At 51.9% G+C, this 13,914-nt stretch overlaps 1 protein-coding gene across 1 annotated transcript in view; it reads right to left on the bottom strand.

The window, feature by feature from the left end:
• Positions 1–13,914, bottom strand: part of SREBF2 (sterol regulatory element binding transcription factor 2) — a 62,349-nt gene that overhangs the window by 2,242 nt on the left and 46,193 nt on the right. The window contains exons 12-18 of the mRNA XM_077169011.1: positions 10,988–11,156; positions 8,975–9,092; positions 8,044–8,153; positions 6,725–6,857; positions 4,111–4,279; positions 1,793–1,978; positions 76–187 (exon numbers count right to left, since the gene is read on the bottom strand). Of these exons, the coding sequence (XP_077025126.1) occupies positions 76–187; positions 1,793–1,978; positions 4,111–4,279; positions 6,725–6,857; positions 8,044–8,153; positions 8,975–9,092; positions 10,988–11,156 (997 nt within the window). The remainder of the gene's footprint in view (positions 1–75; positions 188–1,792; positions 1,979–4,110; positions 4,280–6,724; positions 6,858–8,043; positions 8,154–8,974; positions 9,093–10,987; positions 11,157–13,914) is intronic.

Here is a 13,914-nt window from a genome sequence, read left to right as displayed (position 1 = left end):
GCCTCCATCCCTCTCCCCTCCCCTCCCAGGACTGGGTTCACACCTACCCTGCAAGGTTGGGTGATGGCAACTCACCATGCTTGGTGTTTTGGGTAGTGCGCCGCCGCAGGCTGTGCTCCAGCAGCTGGTGGGTGCGGGTGGGGCTGGCTCCTGCCATGAGGCGGACGGTGGCTTCATGCAGGAACACCTGGGGGGTACAGCCAAGTCCCAGGTCCTCACTGGTTCCCCGCTCCAGGGGGCCCCTCTCCCTCCACCATCTCATTTGATACCAGACGGTGACCTTCTCTCCACATGACCCTGCCTTACTCATCCCTTGGAAGTAACCTCTGTTGTCTGCACTCTGACCCCGAGTCAAGCCTAGCCAGAAATGTGGCTGCACAGCAGGAATAGGAAGCAAGGCCAAGTGAAGGGGAAAAGCAAGGCGGTGAGAGCAGGAAGAAGCAAAGGGCCTGCTTTCCTTTGCTGGTGACAAGGAGCCCCGAGGCTCCTCCTAGGGAGGGAGCCAAGGCACCTGAGTGAAGCCCTGGTTGGTAAAGGCTTCTGTGGCTTGGTCAAGGGCAGAAGGTGAGGCAGGGACAGGAGGGTGGAGGAGGGCAGCTGGCTGTACCAGGGAGGTTTGGGTTCCTGTTTCCTTCTGTTTCTTCAGAAAGAAATGGAGCCCAGGATTCCAGGTGAAAAGTCTGCCATTCTGATGTAAACACAAGCCACTTGGGCAAGGGAGCAAGGCTGGGTCTCTAATTTGATACAATCTCAAGGCTCAGCCTGAGGGAGGGTATCAAGTGGCACCTGTTGGCCTTTGGCAGGTGGGCAATGGGGACCCCCTGCAGGGCTCTGAACAGGGGACTGCCAGGCTGGAAACGGTGAGCCAAGAATGAAGTCAATACCAGCAGCACCCTGAGCAGACCAAAGGGCCACCAGAGCGGGTCCCAGGAGGAAGGGCAGCTGCCCAACCATGGGCAGGCTTCCCCTTCCTGTAGTGAGGGCTGGCTTGCTGCCGGTTAGGGCCGTCTGCCATGACTCCCCTGGCTCGCCGCACACCACAAAGTGAGGGCCAGAGTCTAAGCCTGAGGGGCCCTCAGCACCATGGGGTCATGGGCACAGGGCTGAGCAGCAGCACCCACAGCAGCTGCCTCTCCCTGAGTGCTGCTCTTCTTTTTCATGCGCCTCCAGACACAGCCCTGTTCCCACCACTGCAACTTCTGGCCTTCTCTTTTGTATTTTTGAAAAATAATCCAGTAAAAAATATGTCTAATATAGTATTCTACTCAGCAATAAAAATAAACACAGAAATGACTTGAGTCCAGCAAGCCCAACTGGACAAATGTCCTCAGAGATTTCCCTCAGATGCGGTGGTATCCCCAGGATGTTACAAGGAGAAAGGGAGCAGAAGTGAAGCGGCTCAGAATAAGAATCCGAGGAGATGTCCCTTTAAACATGGTTTCAGGTTTCCTGTCACACTGATAGCCAGTTATGACAGTCAGCTTCATCCCTGCCCCTCCCCACCCTCTGCTCCCTCTGCCCTCTGGAGCTCTGCCAGCAAGGACCCACCCCCTAGGACTGGGCACGCAGCAGGTACTCAACCAACATGTGCTGAACGGGGGTGCCTGGCACTCAGCACAGCGTCAGGCCCAAGTAGGTGCCCACCAGTCCCTCGGCTGACCTCCGAGGGCCAACTCCACCACCATGCATGGGCACCTGTGCTGGGTTCTAGTGCCTTCTCATAGCCCAGCAGGGAGCCACTGAAGCCACCGTCACCCCCTTCCTAGCTTGCCCCTCACTGGCCAGGCCTCACCTTGCGGTACGCTGGGCGGAAGGTGTGTGCCAGCCTGCGCAGGCTGCCCAGGTCCCGCTGGAAGCCGGCCAGCTCAGAGCCCGAGGCATGGTAGGTCTCACCCAGGGTCTGGCTGGCACCTGCCTGCTTTTGCCAGAGTGCTGTCCTCAGGGAGAGCAGCAGGTCACAAGTGAGCAGCTGGACCACCTGTGGAGTGAGCCAAGAGTGAGAAGGGGACTTACTTATCCCTGGGGCAGGGATTCCCCCCACCTTCAAGGCCCCACCTGCCTCCCACCAACACTCGGCAGCAGCTCAGAAAGGAGGTGGAGAGCCAAGTGGGGGCAGCCTGGAAAATGCTCCATCAGGGAGTGAGAGGCTGAAGAGTGAACCTGTTCTCATTTCATCTCGTCCTTCCCATGACCCGAGGAGGTGGGAGATTTATCTCCCCATTCGCAGGTAAAGAAGCTGAGGCTCAGAGAGACACAGCAGGCAGGTGGCAGGGTCAGGAATAAAACCCCTGTGGGTCTAACACAAAGGCACAGGCTCTTCCCACCTCATCAGAGGGCCTTCATGGCTGGCCTGGAGGCTGAAATACTCCAAAGGTGCCAAGAAACTCCCACCCTTACTCCAGTGTGACTGAAAAGCCTGAAGTGACAGGAGAGCCTGGAGATGGTATGGGGGGAGAAGGAGCCCAAGAAGGCTGCACCACAGAGCGGCTTAGTGATTGGGTTCCAGCCCAGCTAACCTGGATTCAATCCCAGTTTCGCTGCTTTCGGGTTACAGCAATACCCTGGCACCAGACAACCTTTCTGAGGCTGTTTCTTCATCCACAAAATGGGAGCGGCAGAACAGGGCTGTTCTGAGCATTACATGAGAGCATGCCACTGGCCCTTGGGTGCCTGCAGTCAGTGCTGTAGGCCCACTTACACTCTTACATCACCCACAAGGCCAGACTGACTGACCGGCTCCTGGCAGCCCACTGGTACCACGTGGAGCCCAAGTAGAGTGACGAGGAAACAGCCAAGTCTCTTTTGGGATTGGTCATATCTGGCCCTCGGGGTCAAACATATACCACTCGCCCCCCACCCCTCGCCATTCTTTTTCTCACCCAGGTTGGGCTTCCCCTTCCTCAGAGGCTCTGGACAAAGGGAGGTAGGCTGTGCTGCCCCAGAACCCGTCCTATGCCTGGCCACAAGCTGACAGCCTTGAGGGGAAATGGATAATGGTTTTATTTATTCTCAAATAAAACCTGGCACTTTGAAGATGTGACCACCTGAGACACATATCTAGGCAGGAGATAGAGTGGGCATGGGGTTGGGATTCTACTCTTTTCTAGTATACTCTCTTCACAGAGCTGCTCCCCAGAACCCCAGCTCCAGGGGTGGCTGCAAGCCTCCCTCTCACTCCCCAGACCTGGCTGAGATTGCCTGGTCTTCTCATAAAGACCAATACTAAGGGACACCGACAGGGTGACAACACAGAAGAGGTGGGAAGCGAGCGGTGTCTCTAGCCCAGGGATTGTGGCCTTTACTGCACACTGCCTGTCCCTGCAGGGCTGGAACACTGACCTGGGCTCTACCTAGGGCCGACACACCCTGCACCCAGGGACACTGACAACTTCTAGCCAGAAGTGTCAGTCTAGACACCTGGGGACCTAACTCTAGGGAGGGACTCGGAGTCTGACCCTCCAGGTGTCCCCCCTGCCCTGCTCTTTTTGGAGTCTATGCAGATGACACTTCACTTCCAGGTGCAAGAATCCCCCTTACCCCCCTCTGGGATGGCCTGCCTGGTGATCCCATATCTTGATTCAGTTTCATGACCATGGTGTGCTCTAACAAGGATTCCCCTCCTTGGTGCTGGGGCCTCTGGGTCAGGGTACAGTAGGGAGCTTCCTCGAGGGCTGGGCAGGCCTCTGGGATGCACTGTGGACACATTGCATGGGTACTGCCAGAACATGCAATGCAACTACAATGCACTCCAGCTGTCCACCATGGAGGCTGCCCAGGGCATGGGTGGGGCAGAGGGGGCCTGCAGGAATCTGAGGAGTCATACAAGTTGCCTTGATAAGCACAGAAGTCCCTGGCCAGCTGCAACTGGGATTCAGGGAGACTAGGTAGGTGCAGGTGGGAACATGGCTGTCCCAGGAACCAAGAAAGGGGTCCAGTAGAGCCAGCAGGCCACACTGTGGGGATAAGGGGGCCACTAACCTGCTTCCTTCCCTTGGACAGCCACCACCGCCCCCCCCCTCCTGGTCACTGGGTACACTCAAAGGCAGAGTTGGTGTTCTTCCTGACCAGAGCCAAGCACCTCCCAGAGGGGCCAGAAAGTCCGCCACTCACGTGGTTGAGGGTGGGGTCAGAAGTGGACCCACTGACGTTGAGGCTACTCCACAGGTGGCCGCTAGCCCTCTCACAATGGCAGAAGGAACTCTGTTGCCCATCTGCCTTCCCATACAGCGAGGCATGCATGGCTCTGCAGGCATGGAAGACAGCCTTCACCAAGGGGCTCCTGAAGGGGCAAAAGGCTGGAAGTCAGTGCTCGGGCAGGACAGGCAGGTAACCACCATGTCCTGCATCACCATGGCATGTGGTCTGCTCTGATGGTTCCAGATCTCCAGCTCCAGGTCTGAAAGGCCAGACCCTGGGTTATGGTGGGCTCCGTATCCTCATAGCACACAGCCCTGTGTGCAAGGTGCTCACTTTCTAGTGAGGGAACTGACTGTGAAATACATCCTCTGTGGGAAATGTAATGCCAGGTGCAGGTGTATGGTCTAGGCCAAGTGTGCCCTTGGAGAAGGCGACGTGAGCAGAGACCTGAAGCAACTGGGGAGTGAGGCCTGTGGACTTCCAGGAAGAAGGTTCTAGGCACCCAGGGAGACTGGAGAGGAGGGAACTGGAAGGAGAGGAGGAGAGCAACCCTGGAGGGCCAGGGAGGACAAACCTGCGTCTGTCTCACATCAGCCTCTGGCTCCTGCTCCTTTGTTCCAGATGCCCAGAGCCCCTCTTCTCTCCCTGACCCAATTCTGCTTCTGCACACACAGGTGCCTTTACCTGGACTCTCTTCCCACCCTGAGCCTCTTCATTTGCTGGGTCCTCTGGTCTGCCTCCTCCTGCCCTGCTGCTCCATTTCCTCCCATACAAGCCTCCTGTGGCTGCCCACTAGGCCAGACCCTTTCTACCCACCTCTGCCTCTGTCCTGCACTGACCAGACTGCCTTTGCATGATGGGTTTATGGGCCTCTGTCCCTTACCAGATAAGTGTAACCTCTTGGAGGCAGCACCACGGCTGGCCTGGATGCTCTGCCAGCAAAGCTAGAGGTGTGCTGTTTTTCAGGCCCTAGGGAGAGGGCGGAAGCCATGGTGGGCCTGGTAAAGACAACAGCTCCCCCAGAACAGCAAGCCTAGGCAGGTTGGGCCACAGCCACACCTCAGATGCGTCCCCCTATCCCTACCCTGCTTTATATTTCCTTCATGGCACTGTAAAGAAAATCACTACTTGCACTAACATACATCTTTGTGTACTGCCTGCAGCTTGGTGTCTTGTTCATTGCTATCTCCCAGAGCCTAGAGCACTGAGTATTTGCTGAATGAATGACAGACTCACAGGGCCAGGAGACCCCAGATCAGAACGTGCGGCGGAGGAGGAAGGAATAAAGAGACCTCGGCTCAACCCCTGGGACAGCCACTAAGACACCCCCTCAGATGCCCATTCAAACTATCTGTTTCCTTTTCTAAAAAATGGCCACAATGCTGCTGGCTGCCATCTATGGAGACATAAAGTGTTGGCTGGCCTTACTATTTGCATCTGTTCTCTAAGGGACCATTTCCCCAGGAGCCTGCTCTTAAAGTCTCTGAAGAAACTTAGTCATGTGTCATAGAATAGATCAGAGAGGGTGAGGAGGCAGATTTCGGGAATGATTCCCATAGCATCGTTATCCCTGAAACAAACAGACCCAGGAAAGACTGAAGTCCTGTGGCAGGAATGCCTGTGTTCTGGCTGTACACAGGGCTCTGTTCCTCAGGAACAAGCGACCGCAAACAAAGCCTCCCTAACCTCAGGCAGCTCGGCTGGGAGGTGATGCACACTTAGGCTAAAGCACCAACACAGGCCTGGTGGGCGATGGGTGCTCGCTGGTCAGGAGGCTTAAAAACGGAGTCAATGAAATGCACCTGGTTGTGAGATCTGCTCAGCCCTCCTTCCTTCTGTCCTCTGGGATAAAAGTCGGCTTGAGGGGAGATGCTACAGTCTTGAATCCAAGGACAGAGACTCATGAACCTTTCTGCCTGATGAATTTTACAATTTCTCTGAAGTGGCAGAAGATGTCAGGAACACTCAAATCCAATCAGTAAAAGCCAGAGTGTCAGTAGACAGGGTTGCCCATCACAAAGGGCCAAATGGCCCCAAAAAGCTGACATGAGTCCCTAAAAAGGAATGTCAAAAGCATTCTGGTTGTGCCTTAGACTAAAGGCCCTTTTAGTTATGGGACAAGGTTTATACGGTTGTAGTGAGGGGTGAGGAGGGCTGAAAGTAAAACGGATAAATACCGGCAAAAAAGAGAAGGATCCTCTGGCCCACACAAACTTAAGGGAAAATAGTCACTTCCCTGCATTGTCCTTAAGACCTCACACTGCCTGTTTCCACAATGGTACTTCTGAAGATTCTGGGAGCCAGAATGCTCTCTCTCTCACCTTCACTCTGTGGCTCTACAGAGGCCACTGGGAAGAGGCTCTGGAAGCAGCGCTCACAGCATGATGCCTGCCCAGATATGGTGGCTGCACTCAGTCTCCCTACGGTGGCTGCCTCCTCCCTCCAGCTGTAACCTAGCCCCTGGGCTGCCTGGCCCTTTGTTTCAAACCCCACCCCCACCTCCCAGACACACAAGCAAGCCTGGCACCCCCAGATGTTTGGATTCCCCTGGAGAGAAGCAAGTAGGTGGCCCCAGAGGACTACGCACTCAGTCACTTCCAGCGCCTTGGGGACACGCTCTACTTCAATAAAATGACTGCGCACAGCAGCGGCGTCTCCCTGGAGCCAGCTGATAGCCAAGGCAACTGCGGATGTCCACCAGTGACAGATGATGTCTGGACCTAGAAGGGACAGCACCAAACACTCAGCAGCTGCAGAAACCAGACCTCTGGGGCACAGCCTGCCCGACTGCCTAGGGAGTATGCAGTACCTATGGGTGCAGGGCCCCGAGATCGCCCCTCCCCCAGTTCTGGTAAGAACATCAGCCAGCACAATCTTTTGGAATGTATTGAGAGCCTTAAAAAATGTTCACTCCTGTAACCTAATGATCCCACACCTGGCAATCTATCACAGACACTGGCCTAAACACAGAACAAAAGCTTAACAAAGGATATTCACTGCAGTGATTTATTTTTTTTACTGTAGTTATATTTTTAAATAAAAAGTAAGACACAACCTGAACTGTGAATGGCTATGAAGTATGGTGTTTTCAAAGAACCTGTAGTAATGGCTTCACATTAAGACTATTTTAAGTCTTCCTCTCTGGCCCTTAGTTTTCTCAGCTGAAGAATTCTGATACTAATGATCTCACAAAGCTACTGGGGACAGCTTTGTAAGAGGCAAGGCTCCTAGGAGCACAGACTTCTCTAAACTCTCAAATGAACAGAGGCCACAAGGGGGGGGTCACGATGGGGAAGCTGCTTTTCAGGGATCCTCCTCTCCCCAGGATACCCTCATTCAGCACCCAGCTTCTCGCCTAGCAGCCCCAGAAGCATGGAAGGTGGAGATGGAGGCTGATGTACCATCACCTGATGGTGGTTTAGGGACAGAGCAAGTGAGGTGGTGGGCTGCTGTGTCACCCAAGGTACATGACAGCTGGAGAGCAGAGCAGACGCCAGATGGAATGGTTCTTCAGAAGAGAGGGTAGGAGACCCAAGAGCAGCCTCGGGGAGCAGGGCACATTTGAAAGGTGAGCTTCACTGGCCGCAGGTGCCTGGGCCTCTTGCTGCCTGTTCTTCGGGGCGCTGGGAAAGAGCCTGACCTGTCCCACCCAGCCAGGGTCCAGAGAAGATATTCACTAACTCACTGCCCCACTTTCATGAGGACCATTATTTTCTGCCCCGGATGCTGCCTGGGAGTGGGTAACTGTGGGCTAGGGCTGCATAGGGGTCACAGACAAAAACCTGGGATCCAGAGAACAGTCTACGTGTACACTCATAACCAACCTGGGGCCCCCTAGGACAAGAGGGCTGTGAAGGACAAAATTCAGCTCCCTCTGCCCTGTGGAGCTACCTGCAGGATGCTTACCAAGGGCTGACTTGAGCACAGAGCTGCTGGAGAATGGTGGGGTCACAATCCCCACCGAGTCCACAAATGAATTCAGTAATTTCAGGTACTCCAGAGCACTGGAGAATTCACTGGAAATAAAGGAAAGGGTCCCATGTATAGTGAAATGCACACAAAGTCCATGTTCAGGACCCAGCTGTTGGGTTCTCCATCTCTGAGAGCCGAAGGATGTTTCTGGCGCTCTCTTCCATCAGCCCAGACATGCCCTGAGCCCTGCAGGCCTTCCTTCTTCACAGGTCTTGGGCTATTCCTGACACACCGCCCTCTGTCTAGAAAGCTGGCCCTTCTTTTTCATCCCTCCCCAGTGAAACCTGACTCCTCCCATCAAGACCCAATTCCAATGTTATCTTCTAGATGCTCTCTAATCTCCTGGGCAGAACTGCCCCCACCCCCACCCCAGGCACACTCAGCCAGGACCTGGACTTTGTACTCGAGTGATTTTGGCACCTGCTTGCCTCTTTGGTCCTATTCTGCAAAGGAAGTACTGTGTTTAGAAAACATCAAAGAGGGAGACACTGTTTGGCATGTTCAATGAGGGTCTGGGTCCCCAAGATGTCTGGGCCATGGGTATCCACTTTCTGTTGACAATCTATTCCACTCCCACCCCCCTCAATAGGCCACCTTCTTCCCACTCCCAAAAAGGCAAAGCAAACTAATCACATCCTTAACTTGTTCCCCAAACTGACCCCACTTGGTAAAGGGGGTCTGGGAGAAAAGGCCAGGCAAGAGTTCACACAAGGTAAGCATGTGCAGCTGCCAGGTTTGAGAAATACAAAGGCGTTATTTGATATCCCTACTGACCCTACTCTAAGGCTTGTTGGCCTCAAGACCAACCTAGAGCTTCCTGGGCAGATTGGGGCCCAAGGCAGGGGCACTGCCCTGGGGACTTTACCAGCTCTCCTCTTCCTGGTCTCCAGCCTTTTTCTTGGCCTGAGGTTTCACTAAAGATTCCACAGCTCTTTCCAACAGGTTCTTGCAGAATGCCTGGTGGACCTGTGCAATGGGGTCAGCTGAAAATGAGGAAAAAGGCAAGGAGAAGGGTTAAATGGGCCTCATTTATCAGCCCATTTTGTCTTTACAGAGAAATAGAAGAGGAGAGGAATCCCTGAAATAGGGTGTTCTCTCTGAATGGGGACCAAATCCTTCTTCCTAAATCAAAACCCAAAACTGTCTTGTTGAACAGGTGGGAAGATGGGGGTGGGGAGTGGTCATCAGCACCCAAGGTTCTGGACTGGCGCCCAGGGTATGTGTGCAGGGGCACTGTGTTTCTTGGCATGGTGGCCAATTCTTTTCAATTCAAGGTTGGGAGCTGGGTGGTGGTGGCTGTCAGCCTTATCAGAAAGTGGAGAACGGGAAGGTAGACAGTTAACGCCAAGTCTCAGAGAATCCTCTCTTCGTGGCTTGGGGAGCACAGCCAGCTGAAGAGAAAAAGGCAGCTGTTGCTGTGCTCAGGACAGTGAAGGGCCTGCTTGCTCCTCTTTTTCCACAGCCTCATCACGAGGCCTTTGATCAGCAACCCTCTAACTGAGCTGATTTAACAAGGGGCCTGACAATGCTTGTGATCTCTGTCATGCTGGCAGGCCTCAATCACGGCCTCACTAGCCCCTTCCCTCCCCTCCCATGAGACAGACCTCTGGGCCTCAAGCTGATGAGGAGGAGGCACTGGAGTATTTATAAGCACATTCTGGGAGATAAGGCCTGGAACTGGAGACTGGGAGGGGTGAAAAAAGCCAGTGGAAAGTCTACGTTACAGTCATGAAGTAGTCAATGGGGATGAGCTGAAAAACTGAGGCTTGTTCTTGCTTTCATTTCTTACTTTCGGCATTCACTCAATTCTGTTATTGAGCCATAAGTTATTTCTTTTTGTTTTTCAACTTCTTTTATCGTGAAATAAAACATATATACATAGAAGTGATAAATTTCAAAGTACATTTTGACAAGTAGTTACAGAACAAATTTCAAAGTTTGGTATGTGTTACAATTCCACTATTTCTGGTATTTCCTTCTGGCTGCTCCACGATACTAGAAACTAAAAAGTAATATCAATATAGTGATTCTGTAGACATACTCATTTAAGTCCTGCCTTCTGTTACAATGCCTCCTTCTCCTCTGATCTTTCTCCCAGTCTTTAGGGATATTTGGGCAATGACCATTCTAACTTCTTCATGGTGAAAAGGGGTGTGGACATTATAGGGTAGGGGGATATAACTGGTTGATCTCGGAGAGACTGAGCCATAAGTTATTAAGAAGTAAAAGAAAGGGGAACACTTCACAGACATTTGACAGACACCCCTGTAGCTGTAGAACAAGCCTTGCTCTCCGCATAAACACCAAATTTAGAGAGGGGAAAAGCAGAGCAGAAAGCAGCCAGTCAGTGACTGCTCAAGGTCTGAATCAAGCCCGACCAGTCCCTACTGCCTCAAGGCCGGGCAAGCTGCCTCCGATCATCATTAAACACCAGGCACAGAACGGCAGTCACTTCTATGGATGCCCGGAGCCCATCCCTGCCACCACTCTGAGCATCTGATGATTCGTTTGTTGCCTACATATCTGTCTATTCACTTAAGGACCAGCAAGCCCCAGACATCCTGTCTCCAGAGTGTCCAGAACAAGAGCTAAATGTACAGTTGGTGCTTAATCACAATTTATTACCGTGTGGCCATGTGACAGAAGGACCATGAGCTCTGAATGTCAGAGTGAGCTGAGCTGCAAACCCAGCCTAGCCACTGATGAGGCCTGTGACCCCAGGCAAGTTACCTAACCTCTCTGACCCTCCCCTCATTAAGTGGAAAATGAGGAAGTGAGACAACCTGGGTCTCCGCATGTCTGATGCTCAGTAACCCAGCAGTTCTGGTGGCTGGCATGCCTTTCTCCAGATTCCGAGTGGTTGCAAAGGTGCTCTCACCTGGGTTCCTCTGGGCACAGAACAGACTCTCCTTGGCAGCTGACTTCACTGACCAGCTCCGCTCCATGAAAAACTTCTGGCCCAGCGGGTGGCAGAGCCAGCGCAAGGAGTCAGGGACAGCGCTGTGTTCAGAGCCACACAGACTTTGGGCTCGGCTGAGGAAGTAGCTCTGTGGAAGGATAAAGATCCAGGGTGACACCAGAGTGGCAGAAGGCTGGCCGTCAGAAAGCACCATGGCATAGCAGGGACAAGGTGAGACTAGAAGAAGGAGACCAAAGGGAAGGCTGGGAACGTCACAGTACCTAGGGGGAAGGAAGCAAACTCCACCACTGAAACTTGGGCAGGTGGGCTCCAGTGGGGTAGGTCAGCTTTGATAATCAGGGCAAACCTGGCAGGAGGGCATGTGTGGGCTTCCTGATGTGTGCTGCCAGGCCCTCTAGCCCTACTGGAATCTACTTCTCAGTGGCTGCCTGCAGAGGTGGGGTGGAGACAGCTGGCCAGAGAGGGGTCTCCTCAGAGGCTTCCCAGTTGCTTGCCTATTCTCAGCCCATAAGGGCCGCTTCCACCCTGGGACCTAAGTTCCTTGAATGCTGGGAGCCTTGGGCCATGAACTTTTCCTCATTTGTTATTTTTATGACTTCCCTTTAGAGTATTTTTAGGCAAAATTTTGTTCTACTTTAAATTCTCACCTCTTTTTTCTCAAAATGTAGAATTCAGAGTAGTGCCTGGCACATAGGAAAAGTGGTCAGGAGCTGTTATTTTTCTTTCATGATCAGACCAGAAAGCCCTGGAGGTAAAGGGACAGCTGTGAGGCTCATCTGTAACATACACAGTTGTGTGTATGTGTGTGTGAGAGACAGAGAGAGAGATGCCCTTTTCCTAACAGCTGGCCAGCACCCCACAGAGACCCCACGCTATCCCTGGATCAGTCCCCTGAAGTGGACACCAGCTTGTGAGGTAAGACCAAGAGTGTGCTTTTAAAGGCCTCTTTCCTGGGCAATTAAAAAAGTCAAAGCCCCAGTCTCCCCGGTCCCTCCTCCTGCTGCCAAGATAACCATTCCTGGGTTCTGGTGACAAGAATTGCAGGGACAATGCTGTCTATTCATGTTTTGAGGCATTCCATTACTTTTGGTGAGTGAGGATATCATGACTCTAAATTCATGACTTCCAACCCACTTGACACAAGCCAAACTGAACAAGGAGCAGAGCAGAGAAGGACAGGAGGGAGAGGCAAGCACAAGACAAAGTGCTCAGGGGCCAGAGGAGGGGCTGCAGGGGAGAGGTCGGTTCTCTTGTTGTCTGGGTTCAGCCTGATGGTTCTGACCTTTACTGTGTTCCAAGGAGCCATAGCTAATGTAACAGCTTCAGAAGACTTGAATGCCAGAGTCAGAAATAGTATCACCAAAGTGCCACTCAGGGAATGTGGACCAAGCCTGCCTCTCTCGGGGGGGAATTTGGAGACAGCTGCCTGAGCAAGAGAGCCAACAATCTGGCCAAACTGCTCCACTGCACACACTAATAGCACCACACACCAACAACACCACAACTGGCTTCTGGTGAGAGGGAAGACTTTCCTTTAAATCTCTAATTTGTGAGGCCAAGGACACAGGAACCTTTCCTTCTTATTGCTGACCTCCATCTTTGAAAAGAATATTGGAGAGCAAACGCAAAGGAATTCCATGACCTTCCCCTAACCCGCCAAAAAGCCTTTGCTGACTCTGTGCTTACAACTGTAATGGGGAGAGAACAGCAGCTGAGAAACCGGAAAGGGGTGGGGTAAGGGTGGGCTGGTGGTGATTCCAGGACCTCGGAAGCATGAGGACCTGACAGTTGGCCCCAACTCTCCCCGGAGAGCAGCTTGCTGCCTCTCCTCTGGTAGCGTGTCTAATAGGCAAGGGCACCCGGTGGTTGCTTCAGGGGAAAGAGAGAAACAAACGATCCCTCAGAAGGGCCCCAAAGTCACAAATAAAAGCAGAAATCTAGCCTGGTTAGGGAGTATTTATAAAGTTATTAAGTGAAAATACATTTTTAATCTTAATTCTTTTTTTTAAAGAAAAATAAGTACCTTTATTTCACAATCAAAACTCAAAGATTATCCACAATTTAATATATACCTGTTTTGGTTTGCTAAAGCTGCTAGAATACAATATACCAAAATGGGTTGGCTTTTACAATGGGGATTTTTTTTACTTTTTTTTATTATATAATATATACACAAAGCAAAGAAAGAAAAAAGCAATAATTTTCAGAGCACTTTTCAACAAGTAGTTACAGGACAGATCCCAGAATGTGTCATGGGCTGTCCTACCATCCTCTGAGATTTTTCCTTCTAGGCGCTCCAGAATATATAACCTTAATTCTTTAAAAAGAAAAGAAAAACCTTATAACAAATCTCAGTGCCAGGGGGCAGGGGGTTAAGTTTAGTAGTTTGAACTAATAAGAAATATAAATTCTGCGATACAGTCATCCACAGCATGGCTTCTGTAAGGGAAACTGAGAGAATAACTTCTGTGGCTCTTTTAATTTTCTTAGCATATCATAGCCCTATGATAATTTTCATAAATTTCATAGACATCAGAATTCTCCCAAGCTGGAATCTAGGAGTCCTTCCCTCTAATTCACCTGGCTAACTGCCTAATGTGTGAGAGCCTGTGGCACCTTGCAAGGGCAGCCAAGTTTTAGCAATTAAAACATCAAAACCCCAAATGGGATTTCTGGGATGACAAGATAATTCTAAAATGCATACGAGAAGGCAAAGTGCAAAAAATAGTTGCTAAGGCTGGATGACTGACACTTCCAGATAGTAAGACACGGAGAACTCGGCCACTGGGGCTGTGTGGTTCTGGTGCAGTGGAATAGACCAGAGTCCAGAAGCAGACCCACCTTACACAGACACCTGATTCATGAAAAGTTGCGCTCAGTGCAGT

This window comes from Tamandua tetradactyla, chromosome 7 (assembly GCF_023851605.1).
Source record: "Tamandua tetradactyla isolate mTamTet1 chromosome 7, mTamTet1.pri, whole genome shotgun sequence".
NCBI classification, from domain to species: domain Eukaryota; kingdom Metazoa; phylum Chordata; class Mammalia; order Pilosa; family Myrmecophagidae; genus Tamandua; species Tamandua tetradactyla.
Note: the sequence above shows the minus strand (reverse complement) of the source record. Positions and strands in the feature narration are given on the sequence as shown.